The 16246-nt window shown below is 34.0% G+C and overlaps 1 protein-coding gene across 3 annotated transcripts in view; it reads right to left on the minus strand.

The window, feature by feature from the left end:
• The window catches only part of LOC131030980 (anaphase-promoting complex subunit 7), a 184826-nt gene that overhangs the window by 60668 nt on the left and 107912 nt on the right, over positions 1-16246 (minus strand). For all 3 annotated transcript variants that reach the window (XM_057961965.2, XM_057961966.2, XM_057961967.2), the window contains 5 exons: positions 8151-8207; positions 7312-7357; positions 7097-7170; positions 347-397; positions 64-267 (listed from right to left, as the gene is read on the minus strand). In XM_057961965.2, the coding sequence (XP_057817948.1) occupies positions 64-267; positions 347-397; positions 7097-7170; positions 7312-7357; positions 8151-8207 (432 nt within the window). The remainder of the gene's footprint in view (positions 1-63; positions 268-346; positions 398-7096; positions 7171-7311; positions 7358-8150; positions 8208-16246) is intronic.

Here is a 16246-nt window from a genome sequence, read left to right on the forward strand (position 1 = left end):
ACTGTAAAGAGATATAAAGAAATAATGCCAATACAAATCAGAGGAAAATACAATGAAAAATACCTTTTCGGCGTATGTCAAAGCCCGAAATTTATCATCACGTCTATCCCAGTAAGCAGCTGATGCAACCCAAACCTCTGGCCTGTTAGGATCAGTAAGCAATAGGTCATTTAACAGCCTATTCAATTCAGAAGGGTCTGCTCTTGTCCGCAAGAGCATTGCATACTCATCCATGCCTGTTAAATTGTATGGATCAAGAGATCGAGCCTGTGAATGAAAACAATTAAAATCAGATAAGAAAGCAAGAGCTACAAAGAAAACATACCATAAACCATCAATAACATACCTTTTCAAAGTTCAGAAGGGCTTCATCATTCCTTCCAACGGCTACTTCTGCCTGCACAATCCATGTTGATACATCAAATATAGTATCAGGACAAGTCACTCCCATTTCCTCCTATCTTTAACAAATTTATAGAACTATCCTTCATAGGATCAAACATCCAGAAATGTTGACAGCATTAGAAAGCCCTTCAAAGGAATATAATTGAAATCAGACTATCATAGACTCAATTATGCTTTATAAGTCACTAGAATTTTACTTGCAATATAAGACAAGTGTACCATAACTCTTAACATATGCAAACAATCAAACATTAGACTTCTGAAATTACTTGTGTATTTTTTTTTTCTTGATCAATGAGAGCTTTTGTACACATCCACATTTTTTGGACTTTAGACTCAGCCTGTAAGGTCCCCTTATGTAATTTCTTAGGAATAAGGGACTATTAACTTACAATTCAATTGCAAGAGACTTCTTCCCTGTTGGCCGTAAAATGCTGGCATGGGAATAATACTTTGTTTATGTTAATTAATTGGCCATGTGGGGTTCCCGTAGGGCTTAGTTGGCAGTTTGTGACAGTTGGTATCTCCACCAACCACCAAGTACTATTTATGCTGTGTTGTAAGGGAACCCTGGCAGTAGTGATTATTGTACATCCATTTTGCCTGATGCAATAAAGATATATCATTCTGGCCATATTGTGAATTTTGTTTATGTTCTGCCAATTGCTTTACGAATAATAACAGCGCATTCCCATTCTGTTTACTTTGTAATCTAAATTGACACCGTATTAGTAAACATTTTGGCTCAAACTCTACTTATAACACAACAACCTTTACGAACTTATATTGATGATAGTAGGTAGTACTTATATAAGTGAGATAACTTATGACCATACAATCAATACAACTTGTATTATGATGATAATCTGAATCATTATTCAAGTATTGTTTGATGCAATGAATATCTTTGGTATTCAAATCTGCAATCTTATTGATGAGATAAGATGGAGTATCTTTGCTGTCTCTGATATGGCGCTGAGAATTATGCAATCATATTCTCTGCTATACTCCGATCTGCAATTGTGAAAGCTTATTCACTTGATACTATGGATTTAACCCTGTTGTTCCCGATATGGTGATGTAAATTATGCTGTAAGTCTTCTCCCCAACGTTAATAGCGATGATGCTATAATTGCTGTTTCTAATTATGCTTTGGAAGTATGCAATGGTTATGGTGCTGTTCCTTATTGCTAGCTTTAGGTGTATGCAAACAATTGGCCTTTAGAAGACTACTGCTAAAATGAGCGATCCAAATATGGATGAAAATAAGAAATAGAAATAATCAATGATAATTGGAATGGTTCTTGGTGCCCTTTTAATATCTTATGAAGAATCGCACCTTTTAGTATTTGGCTCCTCTAAGGTAATCACACCCTATTGAATAACTAATCTATGATTAGATAACATATGTGACAAATCTTTTCATGGTGGCGATATTAATGATATTATGTTGGTTTGCTTGCTGATCGCTAAGTATGTGGTAATCGATTATCTTATAAGCTTTATTGCTGAATGGAAGCTTTGTTGTATATACAATGATGGCTGCTTTGTACTGCTTGATGTAAACATGGGAGCCCTTGAGTGCCTCTTACAAGGTCCTTGTTATGATGATGGTGGTTGTGTTATGGCCCGATGCTCTTATGGTAATGTTGCTTAATGTCATCCTTTGATGGCTTGTCACCTACCTTCAGTATGATATCATGCTGTATGAATTTTGGTGTGTATATATATATACATACACACACACACACATATATACATATAAACACACATGTATACATATATATGTATATTTATATGTATATATACATATATATGTATATGTATATGTATATATACATATACATATAATATACATATGTATGTATATACATATACATATGCATATGTATACCCCATAGTTGAACTACTTGCCAAAACCAAAAACTAACTAAGGCCCAAAAAAATAACTCAAGAAAAACTCGGCCAATACTCGGCAAAAACTCGAGAACTTAAAAAATTGCTTAAATTTAATTAGAAAAGCATTTTTTTGCAAAATTCAATGCAAAGATGCATCCCATGAGTTAATAAATGAGAACACAAAAGAAACAAGTTGAGTCTAGATATATTTAAACACAAAGTGGGTGCAAAATCGCATCCTCATGAGGAATGCTAATGGCTGGAAGCAAAATAGTAAATAGTTCTTGTAGAACTAAAAGTAAATAAATATATACAATTACATCTTCCTCTTCCCAGCTCTAGTAAAAACTAGGGGAGAGGTAGAACTAGAGGGTTTCGTCCTAGAAGTTTGTTGTGGGCGTGATTGTGCCTCCTCGCTCGATATGACTGGCTCAAGCTATGGCTCGTCCTCCATCTTGGATGTAGCTCTGCCTCTACCTGCACCTAGCACTAGCAATGACTCCTCATCCTCCTCAATGTCATCCAGTGTGAAACCAAATCCACCCCCCTCCTCCTCTGTAGCTTGCCTCTCCAAATCATTGATGTCATCCTCTATAAACAATGGAGGTTGCTCCTGCAATGTCCAATCATTGTAAGGATCTATATCATCCAAATCAATTGGACCAATTGGTGCTTCCTCTACCTTCCTTATGCACAACTGAAGATTATATTGCTCAAAGACAAGGCCCTTGAGGCGTTTTTTAGCTAACTTGCTCCTCTTCTTCGTGTGGATGGCATCAAACAAGCTGCAATTGCGCTCACAACTAGATGAACTACAAGGCTGACATAAGATTCTGAGGGCAAATTTTTTGAGATTTTGGGTATTTCCACCCCAACTTTGCCACCAAGCATCTGTAAAATAAAATTAGGTTGAGGGTAGCACCCCTCGCAGGGGTCTGAGGGTGAGAAAGAGAGGGTAGAGAGATAGGTCTAGATCTTGGGGGAGAGAGGAGAGAGTGAGATGGAGAGTCTTAGAGAGGGGGATAGAGGAAGAGTGATAGGGAGATAGATAGGTCTAATATTCGGGGCAAATAAAGTGAGTGAGATAGAGAGAGCGAGAGAATGTTGATAGGAGCATACTAATTACTGAAATTTGACTAAGTCTGAAAATTTAAAAGATCTTCTAAAACCTAGAATTTGGGTTATAACTACTAAAGAATGTTGATAGGAGCATACTGAGTACTGAAATTTGACTGTCTGAAAATTTAAAAGATCTTCTAAAACCTAGAATTTGCATTATAACTCCTAGAGATCTGGAACCACTCTCAAACATCCTACCAATATATACATAAAATATAACTTAAAGTATAAGAAAGGAAAAAGACATATACTTAAATGTTATATTTCATGTATATATTTTGATGAAGAGAATGAGATTGACTTGAAAATAAAAATCGATGGAAATCAGTTTGCAAGTGTTTGGGAGTGTGTTTTTCCCCTTCTCAGCAAAACACAAGACAGAAAATGATGAAATAAAACTCATTTCTGCCGTTTTTGCCTTTATTCATTGGCATGCAAGTTTTTTTCACTGACTCACCAATCTTTTGGCAAAAACTCGGCAAGCTTTTGGTGAGTTTTTGGCCAAAAACTCTTCAACTTTTCTAGTGAGTTAAATTTCGTAAAAACTTGCTAGGGAAAAATCCTCACGATTTTTTTAAAACTCATCGAAAACTCAGCGAGTAGTCCAACTATACACACACACACATACACACATATACATATATATGTACATACATGTATATACATATGTACATATACATGTATGTATATATATATATGCATACATATATATATACATATACATATATATACATATATATACATATACATATGTATATGTATATGTCTATGTATATATATATATGTATATATATACATATAATATACATATGCATGTATATACATATACATAAACATATGTATACACACGCACACACACACATATATATACATACATATACATGTATGTATGTATATATATATGCATACATATACATATATGATATATATATACATATGTATATATGTATACATGTATATATGTGTGTGTGTGTGTGTAGTTGGATTTGCTGATCCATTTAATCAACACCAGCATCCTGACGTATTACCAACTGTCTCTAATCTTTCAGTTCAACGAGTTTCAATCAAACCACTTGCTCCCTATCATTATTTTTCTCTACTGAAGTCTAGACATATGGACTTTTCAAGCGGATGCCAACCTGAAGACAAATATCAAAATAAGGATATGCCAATGGTGACATGCTCGATTCTTACTGACTATGATACACAATCTCAAGCAATCCCTCTTACTGTTTATCCTTTTCTTGATGCCTTATGAAGGTGCCAGATGGAAAATCGTTAAGTCTTATAGATAAGACAATTTTCCTCAATAGGTTTACTGCTTCAGCTTTCATCTTTATGTCCTGGATCTACCATCTAAATATTTTGAACTACTGATAGCTATATACAACCTGGGCAGCATATGCTTTTGATGCTAGTTTATGTTCAGGTATAGGATGGGGACATCACACAGCCCGTGTGATTTAGGATACACAGCACCATGGAAAATGTGAGCTTTATCCAAGGGTTCACCTAGTGGTTTATGCCTGGATCAAAATTTACCGCACATGCACCTGCTAGACATGCTCTAACTTGCAAACTAAATAAATACTAAAAACATAAGTCTTTTAAGAATGCATATCTAGTGAGTAATTATATCTAAATGAAGGCGTAAGGAAGATAGATATGACTCATGAGCTTTAATAAGGAATTAGAGAACCAATTCAATTAACAAAACTAAATTGATTTCACAAAATTTCAAATGGCTTGCATATTCTATTTTCAGCAATTCAGAACTTGAACAAAGCTTTGAAAAGATCATGTCTAGCTCTAATGGTAAGACCCACACATATGACAATTGCAATAATTTAATGTAGAGGACAGATCTCACACAACGCGAGATGTTTGTCGGCCAAGATGCCGTAACATCCAATATATGCAGAAATAGAATAAAACCTTAGATAGGGTAACATCATACAATACTGCTTACAGAAGAAGTCAATCATGCTATATCTCCAAGAGATCCCAAACACAAATCATCAATTCATGAAGATCAGCATGCAATAAGTTAATAACGAATAAAAAATGTAATAGAATACAAAAGGGGCAAACTGTCATCAATTCATGAAGGCAAATAAGATAATGGCACAATGCTCTTATATTCCACAAAAACAGGTGCAAATGTAGATTGAACTAGAAGACTAATGACGAGAATTAAATCGATCAACAACCAAAAGCCTCCAAAATAGAGAGGTGTGATCTCAATTGGAACAGTTTGAATCCCTAAAATACTTCCCCGTATGTTGTATCACACTTAGAAATAAGAACTGACTTCATGTGTTCGGTATCAACACCTTGAAGACAAGAAAACAGATGATTCAAATGGATGAAAGTATTAGGCAAAGGATAAGTGAACCACACAAGTTATTTTGTGGGGCTTCCATGGGATGACTGAGTAAAAGGACACATTTTTTCAGCATTGAAGCTATGACTTACATGTTTACCCAAGGGTGACTGTCACTTACAGGTTCAATCATGGCCAAACCAATTGTTTTAATTAACAAAAGTAAGCAGAATTGTCACAAAGAACACATACCACTTCTAATTCATTGTATGTTAGCATTTCAAGTTGCAAGAAAATTGGGACAAAATTGATAAGCATGTATGATAAATGCATATAATTGGCATGCTTGGCGATAATAGAAAGTTGAGTTCAGTAGTTGTAACAAATAGTAGGAAATGATAATTGTGCCGAAAGCATAGTGGATTAAGTGGAGAACAAGCATAGATTTTACTTCTGATGCTGTTTTGACAATGAAGGGAGTGACTAGTATGCATCATGAAATTAGTTCACTACTGCAAGAGCATAATAATTCCATCTTGAGACTATCTTTGTGACACAAGGAATGGACAGCATAAGAGCTCTAAGTGTAGGAAAAAGGCTAGATCTGATTTCACAGCAGGCTTTCAAGGCAGAAGCCTCCAACATCTGGTCTTTTAAATGCGGGATAAAGGTCCCACAGGACAGCACCTCCTTGTCTTAGGTAGGTGACTCAATATCACCTCTTAGATTTTGTTCCTAAAGATTAATCTGTGGGCAACCTTAAAGTTTATACAAAATCTGTAAGCATTTTGTTAACTCTAAACAATCAGAGAAATTGAATGTAATCAATTAGAGATATATTTTCAATTGAGAATAAGATGCAACCTTTGGATTAGTTTTTAGAGGCTCAAAAGAACAAAAGGTCACCAGTCCTATGCAAGAGGATAGGGCCTGGACTGAAACAATAGATAGAAGGTCGACTCCTTTCACACCTCTCTTTAAGGCGGGAAGGTTGGGTGAGGGAATATTGTAACTGTCAACTTTAAATACATATATAAGATACTGCCTTCATTCAAAGGGAACGGAAGCTAGGAATTAGACTTAGAGAAACGTGTGTGGGGCTGGACCGGAGTTATAGTTGTATCTACCTGCATCTTTTAATTCAGATTACCATCCAATTGGTGGAATATCCTGGATTCAAAGTAGAAGTCCTGGCAGCTTGAGCTCACATGTGTGTGATTGCAAGTGTTATTTAAGTTGTCCTGACTTTATGGGATTTAGTCACATTCAGCAATCACAGAAACAAATTGAACAGACAACTGTAGACATTAAATAAGTGCAAAGCTCCATATGTAAGTTTAATGTACGCACCTTTGCTGTCTCAAGCAATATATGGAGATTGTTGGGAAATCGCTGTAAAAGATTATTGAAATGTTCTGACATACCTGATTCAGTCGTAAAAAATATAATTGAGAAAATGTGCTCTACAGTAGAGCAAAGCAAAGAAAACAGAGCAAATCATTATTTAAAATTCATATTTGGACATTGAGCACCATTTGCAGATTATTCTTCCATCTAAAACATACCCTTATGATCTTGTGAAATAACAGCACATTGGGCCTCAGCATAACGCTGGATACAAAAGGATAAGACCAGTTAGTACTGACATGAATTCCCTATCAACTAAAGAAATGTATTATCACAATTACAACATTAAATTCCCAGATACAATATGCTTTCAGAGTTGATTTAAAATGAAGTTAACTCAACTAGATTCGATCAAGAAAGCTTAAGACTTAAACGAATAACACACAGGTAGCAGAGATTATACATTTGTACAGACAATGCATTTTGAATGATAAATCATAAATTAGATTCCATGCTAAGACACAAAACTAAGGCACATCATAAAATAAAGTAACACAGAACATAACCCATGACTTATGATACTAAAAGGTCTTCATAACTTGAGTGCACTAGACTTGAAAAATACAATGCTCATGTGCTATATGCTAATCCTTGCAATGTGAGTTAATTTCACACTAATAAATAAAGGTGATAGAATTCTAACATTTATGCTGTACAGACCTACAAAAAAAGCATGTTATCACATCACTCTTACAGAATATCTTAGTTCATAGATCATCTAGGCCTGTGGATATCCCAGTATCACTTTCCCTAGGCCAATACCGATCTAAGGATCACCAAATAAACTCTTTCAAATCATATTATACATGTGAAAAATCCTTTTTTCAGGTGTTTGAACTAGCAGATTACCTTTTCTCTATGAAACCAAATAACCGTATAAAAGAAGAAATCACACACAACTGAATATAAGATAGGGAAACAGCCATAAAGGCAAAGTTTACAAAAATAAGAGAGTACAAAATTTGTGATATTAAAAACAGGTGTGCAAAAGTCTTACATGCAACCAGCGCACGTGTTCAAGATCAGATGGAGGTCTCCCACTTTTGCTTTGTGCCTGAAAATAACATAATAAATGAAATGTTGTCAACCCATCCAATCATTTAAGGAAGCCACATAATCATAGGGTCTTGATGTGCATCGTGTTGCCTACTCATAAATCTCTTTACAATTGGGTGAAGCACATGTATTCACAATTAGACTGCATATTCTTTTGTTACATCGGTAATTGATCCTTACTTTCATCTTCCTCTAGCTTTATCCATTCAAAAAAATGTTGCATGTTCATTATTAAAAACCCAATCCCTACAATAAAAAATAAAAACAATTGCTTCACACACATAAATCATCCAGAACCACAGGCCTTTATTGCATTTTGATTTGCTAAGAAAAACTTGATGTTCATGCGGTACTCAAGAGTCAAAATTACCCAATTAAACAAAAAAACAGACAAATGTTAAAGCATAATAATGGGAAGTCTGCAAAGGAATGTGTCAATGTCATAGCACACCAAGCAACCACAAGTGATGATGTATAAATGAAAAATGTGGGGTATGCACAAGCAGCAAATGCAGATCTCTAAGGAAAATCAATAAAAAAAATTCCCATAAAATCATTCTTCAGTGCATGGATGCACTGGCTGATAAGGTTTTCAGTAGCAACACTACTATCTCAAAGGGATAACGCCTGTGTTGTATATAAGCTGGCAAATACAACATTATCCCTGGTTAAAGTTAGCTTCCAAATTAAGATGCACATACTAGAATTAATGAGGGTGGAGAAAACAGGCTATTACAATTTGTTATTATTTATGGTAAATTGCTTAAAAATCAAACAAAAAGCTGAGATTTAGATCATTTGAGCTCAACAATTCTCAATATACTAATCAATGGTATCAAACAGATTAATTTGACACACGGTTCATATGAAACCTAGTAATTTTGTAATTTTCACCTAGAATATGCTTCCATGATCCATTCAAACTGGCAGTAGGAATCATTGCTCTCTTTAGAAAATGCAGTTACATCCAATTCACACAAGACCAGATGCTAGACACATGTGCAATCTTTATGTATTACATATATGAAAACATGTACAGTGATAAATGTTATGTGTATTTATATATGTGGACAAGTATGACTCACCATGGATACATTGTAATCAACTATGGTCTTCGATGCTATCTCCATTTTTTTGGTAAACAAAGCAGCTCACTGTGACTAATTCTAAAATTGTCAAGATTATAGCCATCTAAAAATACACAAACACAAATTAATCCTAATGACACTCAAACAGCTGATAGTCAAACTCTAACAAATTGAATTAAATGCTACTATACACATTCACTCTCTTGGGAATTGGTGTATAAACTGCTATCCAGTTATTGCAAAGGATTCTTCAAAGACCCTACTCTAGGCCTACCATTTATCATGATTCGGGGTTTAGACAAGCTCTAGCAATGACTACAATTTCACACAACATGGGTGCATCTTTTTCATTAACAATTCTGCTTCCATTCACAGGTGATATTTCAGAAGGCTTTATACATGACGAGGATGGAACATTGTGACCATAATGTTACACATCTTGCATCATCAGTTGACAGTTGTAACTGTTTAGCCTCTTATGCGGTCACTATAAAGAATCCTGATGATATTTGGCAACGACTATAATATGTCACCCAACAAAAGTGCAGCTTTGGTCTTTGCAATTGTGCTTGCTTTGGCAGGTGACATCTGTTAAGGGCATGCAAGGTATTTCCCAAGGACATGATAAAATGCCATGCAAACTTCAAAGTGTTCTCTACTGCAGCATGTTTGTCATTGATGTTCATTGTATATTTTAGCAAATGTGTTGCAGCTCCACCCTCAATATTATTTAGTTCACATTAACAACATAGGCCGCTGGAATTCTTAAATGGACTTGCATGGCTGCTTTCTAGTTCAGAATACAAATATTGCTCCATTCAATTTTACATATCCATGTCTACACTAGCGGTTATTTCAACCACAGTTTTCTAGCTTGTAGAGTAATCAGCAAGTTACTGGAATTCTTAAATGGACTTGCATGGCTGCTTTCTAGTTCAGAATACAAATATTGCTCCATTCAATTTTACATATCCATGTCTATGCTAGCGGTTATTTCAACCACAGTTTTCAAACTTGTAGAGTAATCAGCAAGTTGCTGGAAATCTTTATCAACAATGACTTTATCAACATAGGCCGCTGGAATTCTCAAATGGACTTGCATGGTTGCTCCATTCAATTTTACATATCCATGTCTACACTAGCAGTTATTTCAACCACAGTTTTCAAACTTGTAGAGTAATCAGCAAGTTGCTGAGTACTTGCATTTTTTTCTTCATGGCTGAGTTCTCACAGAGTTAATGCACAACTTACCAAAATATGGGAGAAGAATGATTAAAAAACACACAAAAAAAATGCAAAAATTGGTATTTTTGCTGTCTGTGTCATACCTTAATTTCCACTGTATTGAAAAACATGCCACTAAATAATGCAACTTGGAACTGAAAAATAGCCCTCAAGTGCAAAAATGTTCCATAAAAGTAGTCATATATTGAAAAACATGCCCTAAAATGCAACTGTAGACTGAAAAACACAATGGTACACAAAAATGTGCCTAAAAATTACTCGTATACTGAGAGCATGCCCTACAACACAACTGTAGACAGAAAATTTACTGTTTTTTGCCCAGAATAATTTTTTAAGTGATGAATTTTGTTGAGTTTTTTATGAGATTTTGTCAAGCTTTTAGGTTCACCAAGTCCAAGTTTACAAACTATGGTTTCAACAACTGATTGAAACTTACTATGTTACTAAGTTTTCCCAATTTTGAGGACATAATCTTAATACCCCTAATGTCCTAACCCTCTAATATTATTATTATGAGCATTGTAATAATCATATTTTAGTTATTTAGTAAATATTATGTTGTGTGGATTTAACCTACATGCAGCACATGAAGTTATAATAGTGTAATGAGTTTATATTAGGTGTATGGAATTATCCCACGTGGGTTGCACCTCATAAGTCAATTTTTGTGATGCATTTATAATTTTATACTAATGTTGTAATAAATAGAAGAACACCTTGGAATCATATTTTGTATTGGAGCTTTGCTCTTCACAAGGTTGCCCTCTCTAAGAGGTTTCTGATACTTGTACCAAGAATCTGGATATAAAGTATATTTGCAGTTATATCAAAGCTTTGTGTTTTTTTTCCCAGCATTGGCATGGTTCGATAGTTAAGTTGTGGTGCTCTTCTTGCCATCAAGGTTCAAAGCCAGCTGAGGTGTTATTGTTGAATGTTTATATCGGGAATGGGGTCCCCCTTTTGTGACCCAACTGATTCATAGCTCTAGGTCAAAAGCATTTACCCCTTATAAAAAATGCTGTGTTATATTTTTTTTATGCTTTTGCTTTTGTTAATAGTATTTTGGAGATAAGTTCATATCATGTACTCGTACCAGATGAGTTTGGGTATAGATCGTGGCTTGGACAGACCAAGGTTAAATCTCAAAGATTGTGGGTTTGTCTTGGGCATGTTTAGAAGATACTAAGATATATCCACAATCCTGGGATGCACTTTGGAGTTTCCAAGGTAAAACTGGGGTAGCCTAGGCATAAAAAATATATTAGGAAAAAGACTTTTCACAAACTAAAATAATCATTTTTAAATCATAATTAAGCTTAATAAAAAAAAATTCATAAATGTTTGTAAGTCAAGACTTAAGATCCCACGAATGGGCATAATATTACCAACTGCAGTTACCATATTGAAAAGCAAACAAAAGCTTCAAAAGGTCCAAGAGGACCATATAAGAAATTAAATATAAGCTCCAAGGAGGTTTAAATACGATATGCTTATCTACATTGTCCTCTGATGAAGAAAGATGTCTAAAAAGAGCCATTATAAGATTTTGGTAAATACCGTGATTAGGAAAGAAATATGCCATGCCATTAAGATTATGCTTGCAATGATGGAAACATATTTCAAAATATGGAGCTTAACACCAAAGCCACCTCAACATATTACCTGAGCTTCCAATCAAGGCAAGATAATTTCTGAATAACACTGATTAGGAGAATGGAGTCCCCTTCTACCATTATATATTCAAAAACATTATAAGTTGCAGAAGCCAAGCATGCCACAAGGTCTTTTCTTTCAGCCGTATTATTTAATTTTACATCTAGGAAGAGAAAGCCTCCATATTTCAAATCATCGCAGCAAAAATCTTTTAGGGAAAAAATTTATAGATCAATAATAGTATAAGATATTTTTAGAATCATGATTTAAATGGGGAAAATCCAAGAAAAAACGAATTTAAAAAAAAAAATCATTTAAAATATGTAGAAAAAGAGATTAAAAAAAAGTGTATTTTTTAAATTTAATGGTATTTCAATGGAATAGAGATATATAGGGCAAATAAAATTGAGAATTTAGCCCATCAGTTGTGGAATTTATAATTTTTTGTTGTTTATATTAATATCAAATCTTGCCACACTATCTAAGCCCAAGGTATAATCCATCTTATTAATGGAAAAGTTTTCAAACTTAATTTTTATATACAAATTTTAGAAAAGTTAATCTGAAAATGCATGTTATCTGTAGTATTGCCGTGCTCTGAGGTATTTGTTGTGTTTCAATCTCTTTTTATGAACTTGTTGTTTGATTTTAAAATATATGCATTAATGTTTTTAACAAAGGTTAAAAAGGATTAAGTTTAAACTAACAAAATAAATAATTAATTAAATACCACATAAATAGCATATAACACACATTTAAAACAATTATCAACTATTCCCTAGTATAAGCGTGAAACAATCCAATCGCGGAAACTAAGTAGAGTAATTCTGGAATTCTAATGCCATGTATGAGAGGTTGCTCCCATGTCACCTAAGGCTTAGCCTAACTTCAAAATCTGCCTACATCACAAAGTCAACTTATCATTCTCACTCTCCTACAGCTTAACGTGACGAAGTATACACATAAATAAGTTGATCAATACCTCATTGAGCACAGAGAAAATCCAGAACATCACTGCCAGGAAGATATTTTCGGAGGAGAATTCATTTGGACACAATTACAGGTGTGAAGGCTGCTATTACTCCACCCACAATCAAATCTAAACAACGATTCAGAATTTCCAGGTGCGTAGACCAATTCTCTTGTTTAATGTTTAAATCTGTTGTATTATATTCATCTAAATTGGAAACTTTAGGGTATAAATTAAGTTATATATTATTGTTGTTCTAAGGAAGAAAGGTATTTGTAGTGGATAAATCGATAGTTTGGTTTTTCATGTTAATTTCTCAGGATGGCTTTGTAAGCCTTTGTCTTGAAATGCAAAAATTACCCTAGCATGTTTTAACAATATTATAATATAGTCTGTGTTTCCTCTGCAATATTTTGCTCCATAAATTCAATGTGTGTTATTGGAACGATGTTAAGTATCAATGATAATAGTAAAATTTCCTTAATTTGGACAGGTAGAACATACTGGGAGAGTTTATCAGTTTCATTGGTATATGTTTCCTTTAAATTATGTTGTTCATTATTCGGTTTATGCATATACATGATTTGCTTTCAACAGTCTACTTCTCTCCAAATCTTTCATACTGTAGGTCTCTTCAAATGACTAGAACATGCTGCAAATACCTAGTAATGCATTTAGTTCATTATTAAAACGATGTATTTGTTCATGACTGACCTGGCTGACTAAACTACCCATAAAAGGTCTGAAAACTCCATGGCAGTTGTATGTTTCTTGACAACAACCTTACGATGGATTATTTTGGTATTTCCCATATTATCATGGCATGATATTTGGGGTTAACTGAGAATTCTTGGCAATGCTCAAGGTACGATGATCATGATCTCCAAGTTCCCATGGATAGCCAAGCTCTTGGCTGCCTAGGTGTCATAATCTTGTTCATCATAGCCTCTTTATCAAGGTAATGGGACAGTTATAATAGTAACCAGAAGGATATAGTTGCCTAGAGCTTGTCGTAGATTGTCCATTGGTTCCCTGACAGTCTTATCCCTTATTGAAGGATGGTGAAAATGAATGAATTGTCATGGCAATACTCCGTCACTATGACTCTGATATGATCAGAAGACCGTATATCAGATGAAATAATTGGCATTCCATATTTGACTGTACCATAACTTTGCTTAATAATCCTCTCCATGACTATATCAAGCCTTTGTTCATGGCGGCATTATGTAATCACTTCATCTATGTTTCCATAATTTTTGTACATGTCTATTAGGGTAGTTGCAACTATCACAAGTACAATATGCACTAATAGCTTCTCAATTTTCTAAGTCATTGAATTTTTATATTAGTATAACCTAGATTTCGAAGGTGCTATTCATTATCATTATTATCATCAAAACTTTTGATTAATAAAATCTCCAACCCATGAATAAAATTATAAAATTGAACTTGAATGTGTAATATCACAGGATAGTAAATATAACATTTGTTAATAAAGCTCAATTTTTACCATAACACATTCTCACAAAGAATCAAAAGAAAGCAAAGAGAAACTCCAAGGATAAGGGAATGCCTTGCAAATTTCGTAAATTGTGAAATGATTATGAGCTTGAAATTGAAATTATGATACAAGAACACTAAAAACAATAGGTATAAATTCTGCACAATGATTTAACAACCAATACATCAAGCTTGTGATTATTAAGGGTGACCTTTGTAGCTAGATGTAGATACCCATCTCAAACATATCACTTGAATCCTTACTGGAAAAACTCTAAGAACTTAAACACTAGATTAGGAAGTGAAAAAAAAATTCATACAATCTAGACCAATCAACGATTTTGAAAGTTATGACTAGGAATTAGGTGCTCATTACAAAATAATCTATAGGATAATAATCTAAACTTTGTTCTAGTGCCAATAATGACAGGAGAGAACAAGAAAACATGCCAAGAAAACAAATATCAATGACTTAACCATAATCATGATAAGAAAAGAAATCACCAATTCCTGAATCAACCAGACCAAAAGAAATCTAGTTGACAGATATAGAAACCTTAGCAACAGCCATAAAACAACTAAAGAAAAGTAAGGGCAATTGACCAAGATCCAAAACAAAAATAAGAACTGAATTTTCGACAAATCACCACCTAACCTACGTATGTGAACAAGATTCACATTTTTATGAATGGAATAATGACGAAACACCTGCAAATAGACCCTACCTCAATATTCATTCTATTAGACTCAAATGGTGAGGAAGAACCCAAAGTGATTCCATCATCCTAGAATTATTTGTAGTTCTATAGAGACCCTAACTAAATAAAGATGTATAAGTTCATCTATATGAAATAAAATAAAATGATCATTTTTATAGTTCTGGTGTTGGAAATTTTGAACTCTAATTTTTATATATGCAATGCATAAATACATTTGTTTAGTATTGATTTTTGATGTATCATAAGAAGGTAGATTGAAGCTTAACTGATCATCTTATCTTAAAAAGATAAGTCTTAGTTATTTTTAAGTTTTCAATAGACCAATGATATGATTTCATGAATTGTATTCTACACATTTACTTAAGATGTTTGTTACTAATCTCTTGAATAAGTAAATGTGAATAGTTACATGAAATGATCTTTCTTAGTATTTTAGTTGTGAATCTTTCTTTTATTTAGTTAGATAAACAACCCAAACAAGAATTAAACAAAACTAGCAACATTTGGTATCAACAATGCCTCTAACTCAAGTTTACTAATAATGTCCTTGCGCTTGAACTGCTACATCTATAAACTTACACAGCTGCAATGACGGCATCTAGGGCATTGCCCATATAAATTGCCAAGGAGAAACAAGGAACACCTCGATAAATAAAATCCGAAGGACAAGTAGTTTCCCTTAACTAGAAGGATAAATAAAAAGGATCAAATGAAACTAGTTTAAACTTAGAAAGCCTTCTTTGGACAGATGCCTAACCCATAAGCTGGGATGCTTGTCCTGAATCGGATGAATGCCTATCCCGTTTGCATTGAAATATACCCGAGTATACAAATGCATGAACAATTAATACCTTGAAAA

The sequence above is a fragment of the Cryptomeria japonica genome, chromosome 9 (genome assembly GCF_030272615.1).
Source record: "Cryptomeria japonica chromosome 9, Sugi_1.0, whole genome shotgun sequence".
Lineage (NCBI taxonomy): Eukaryota > Viridiplantae > Streptophyta > Pinopsida > Cupressales > Cupressaceae > Cryptomeria > Cryptomeria japonica.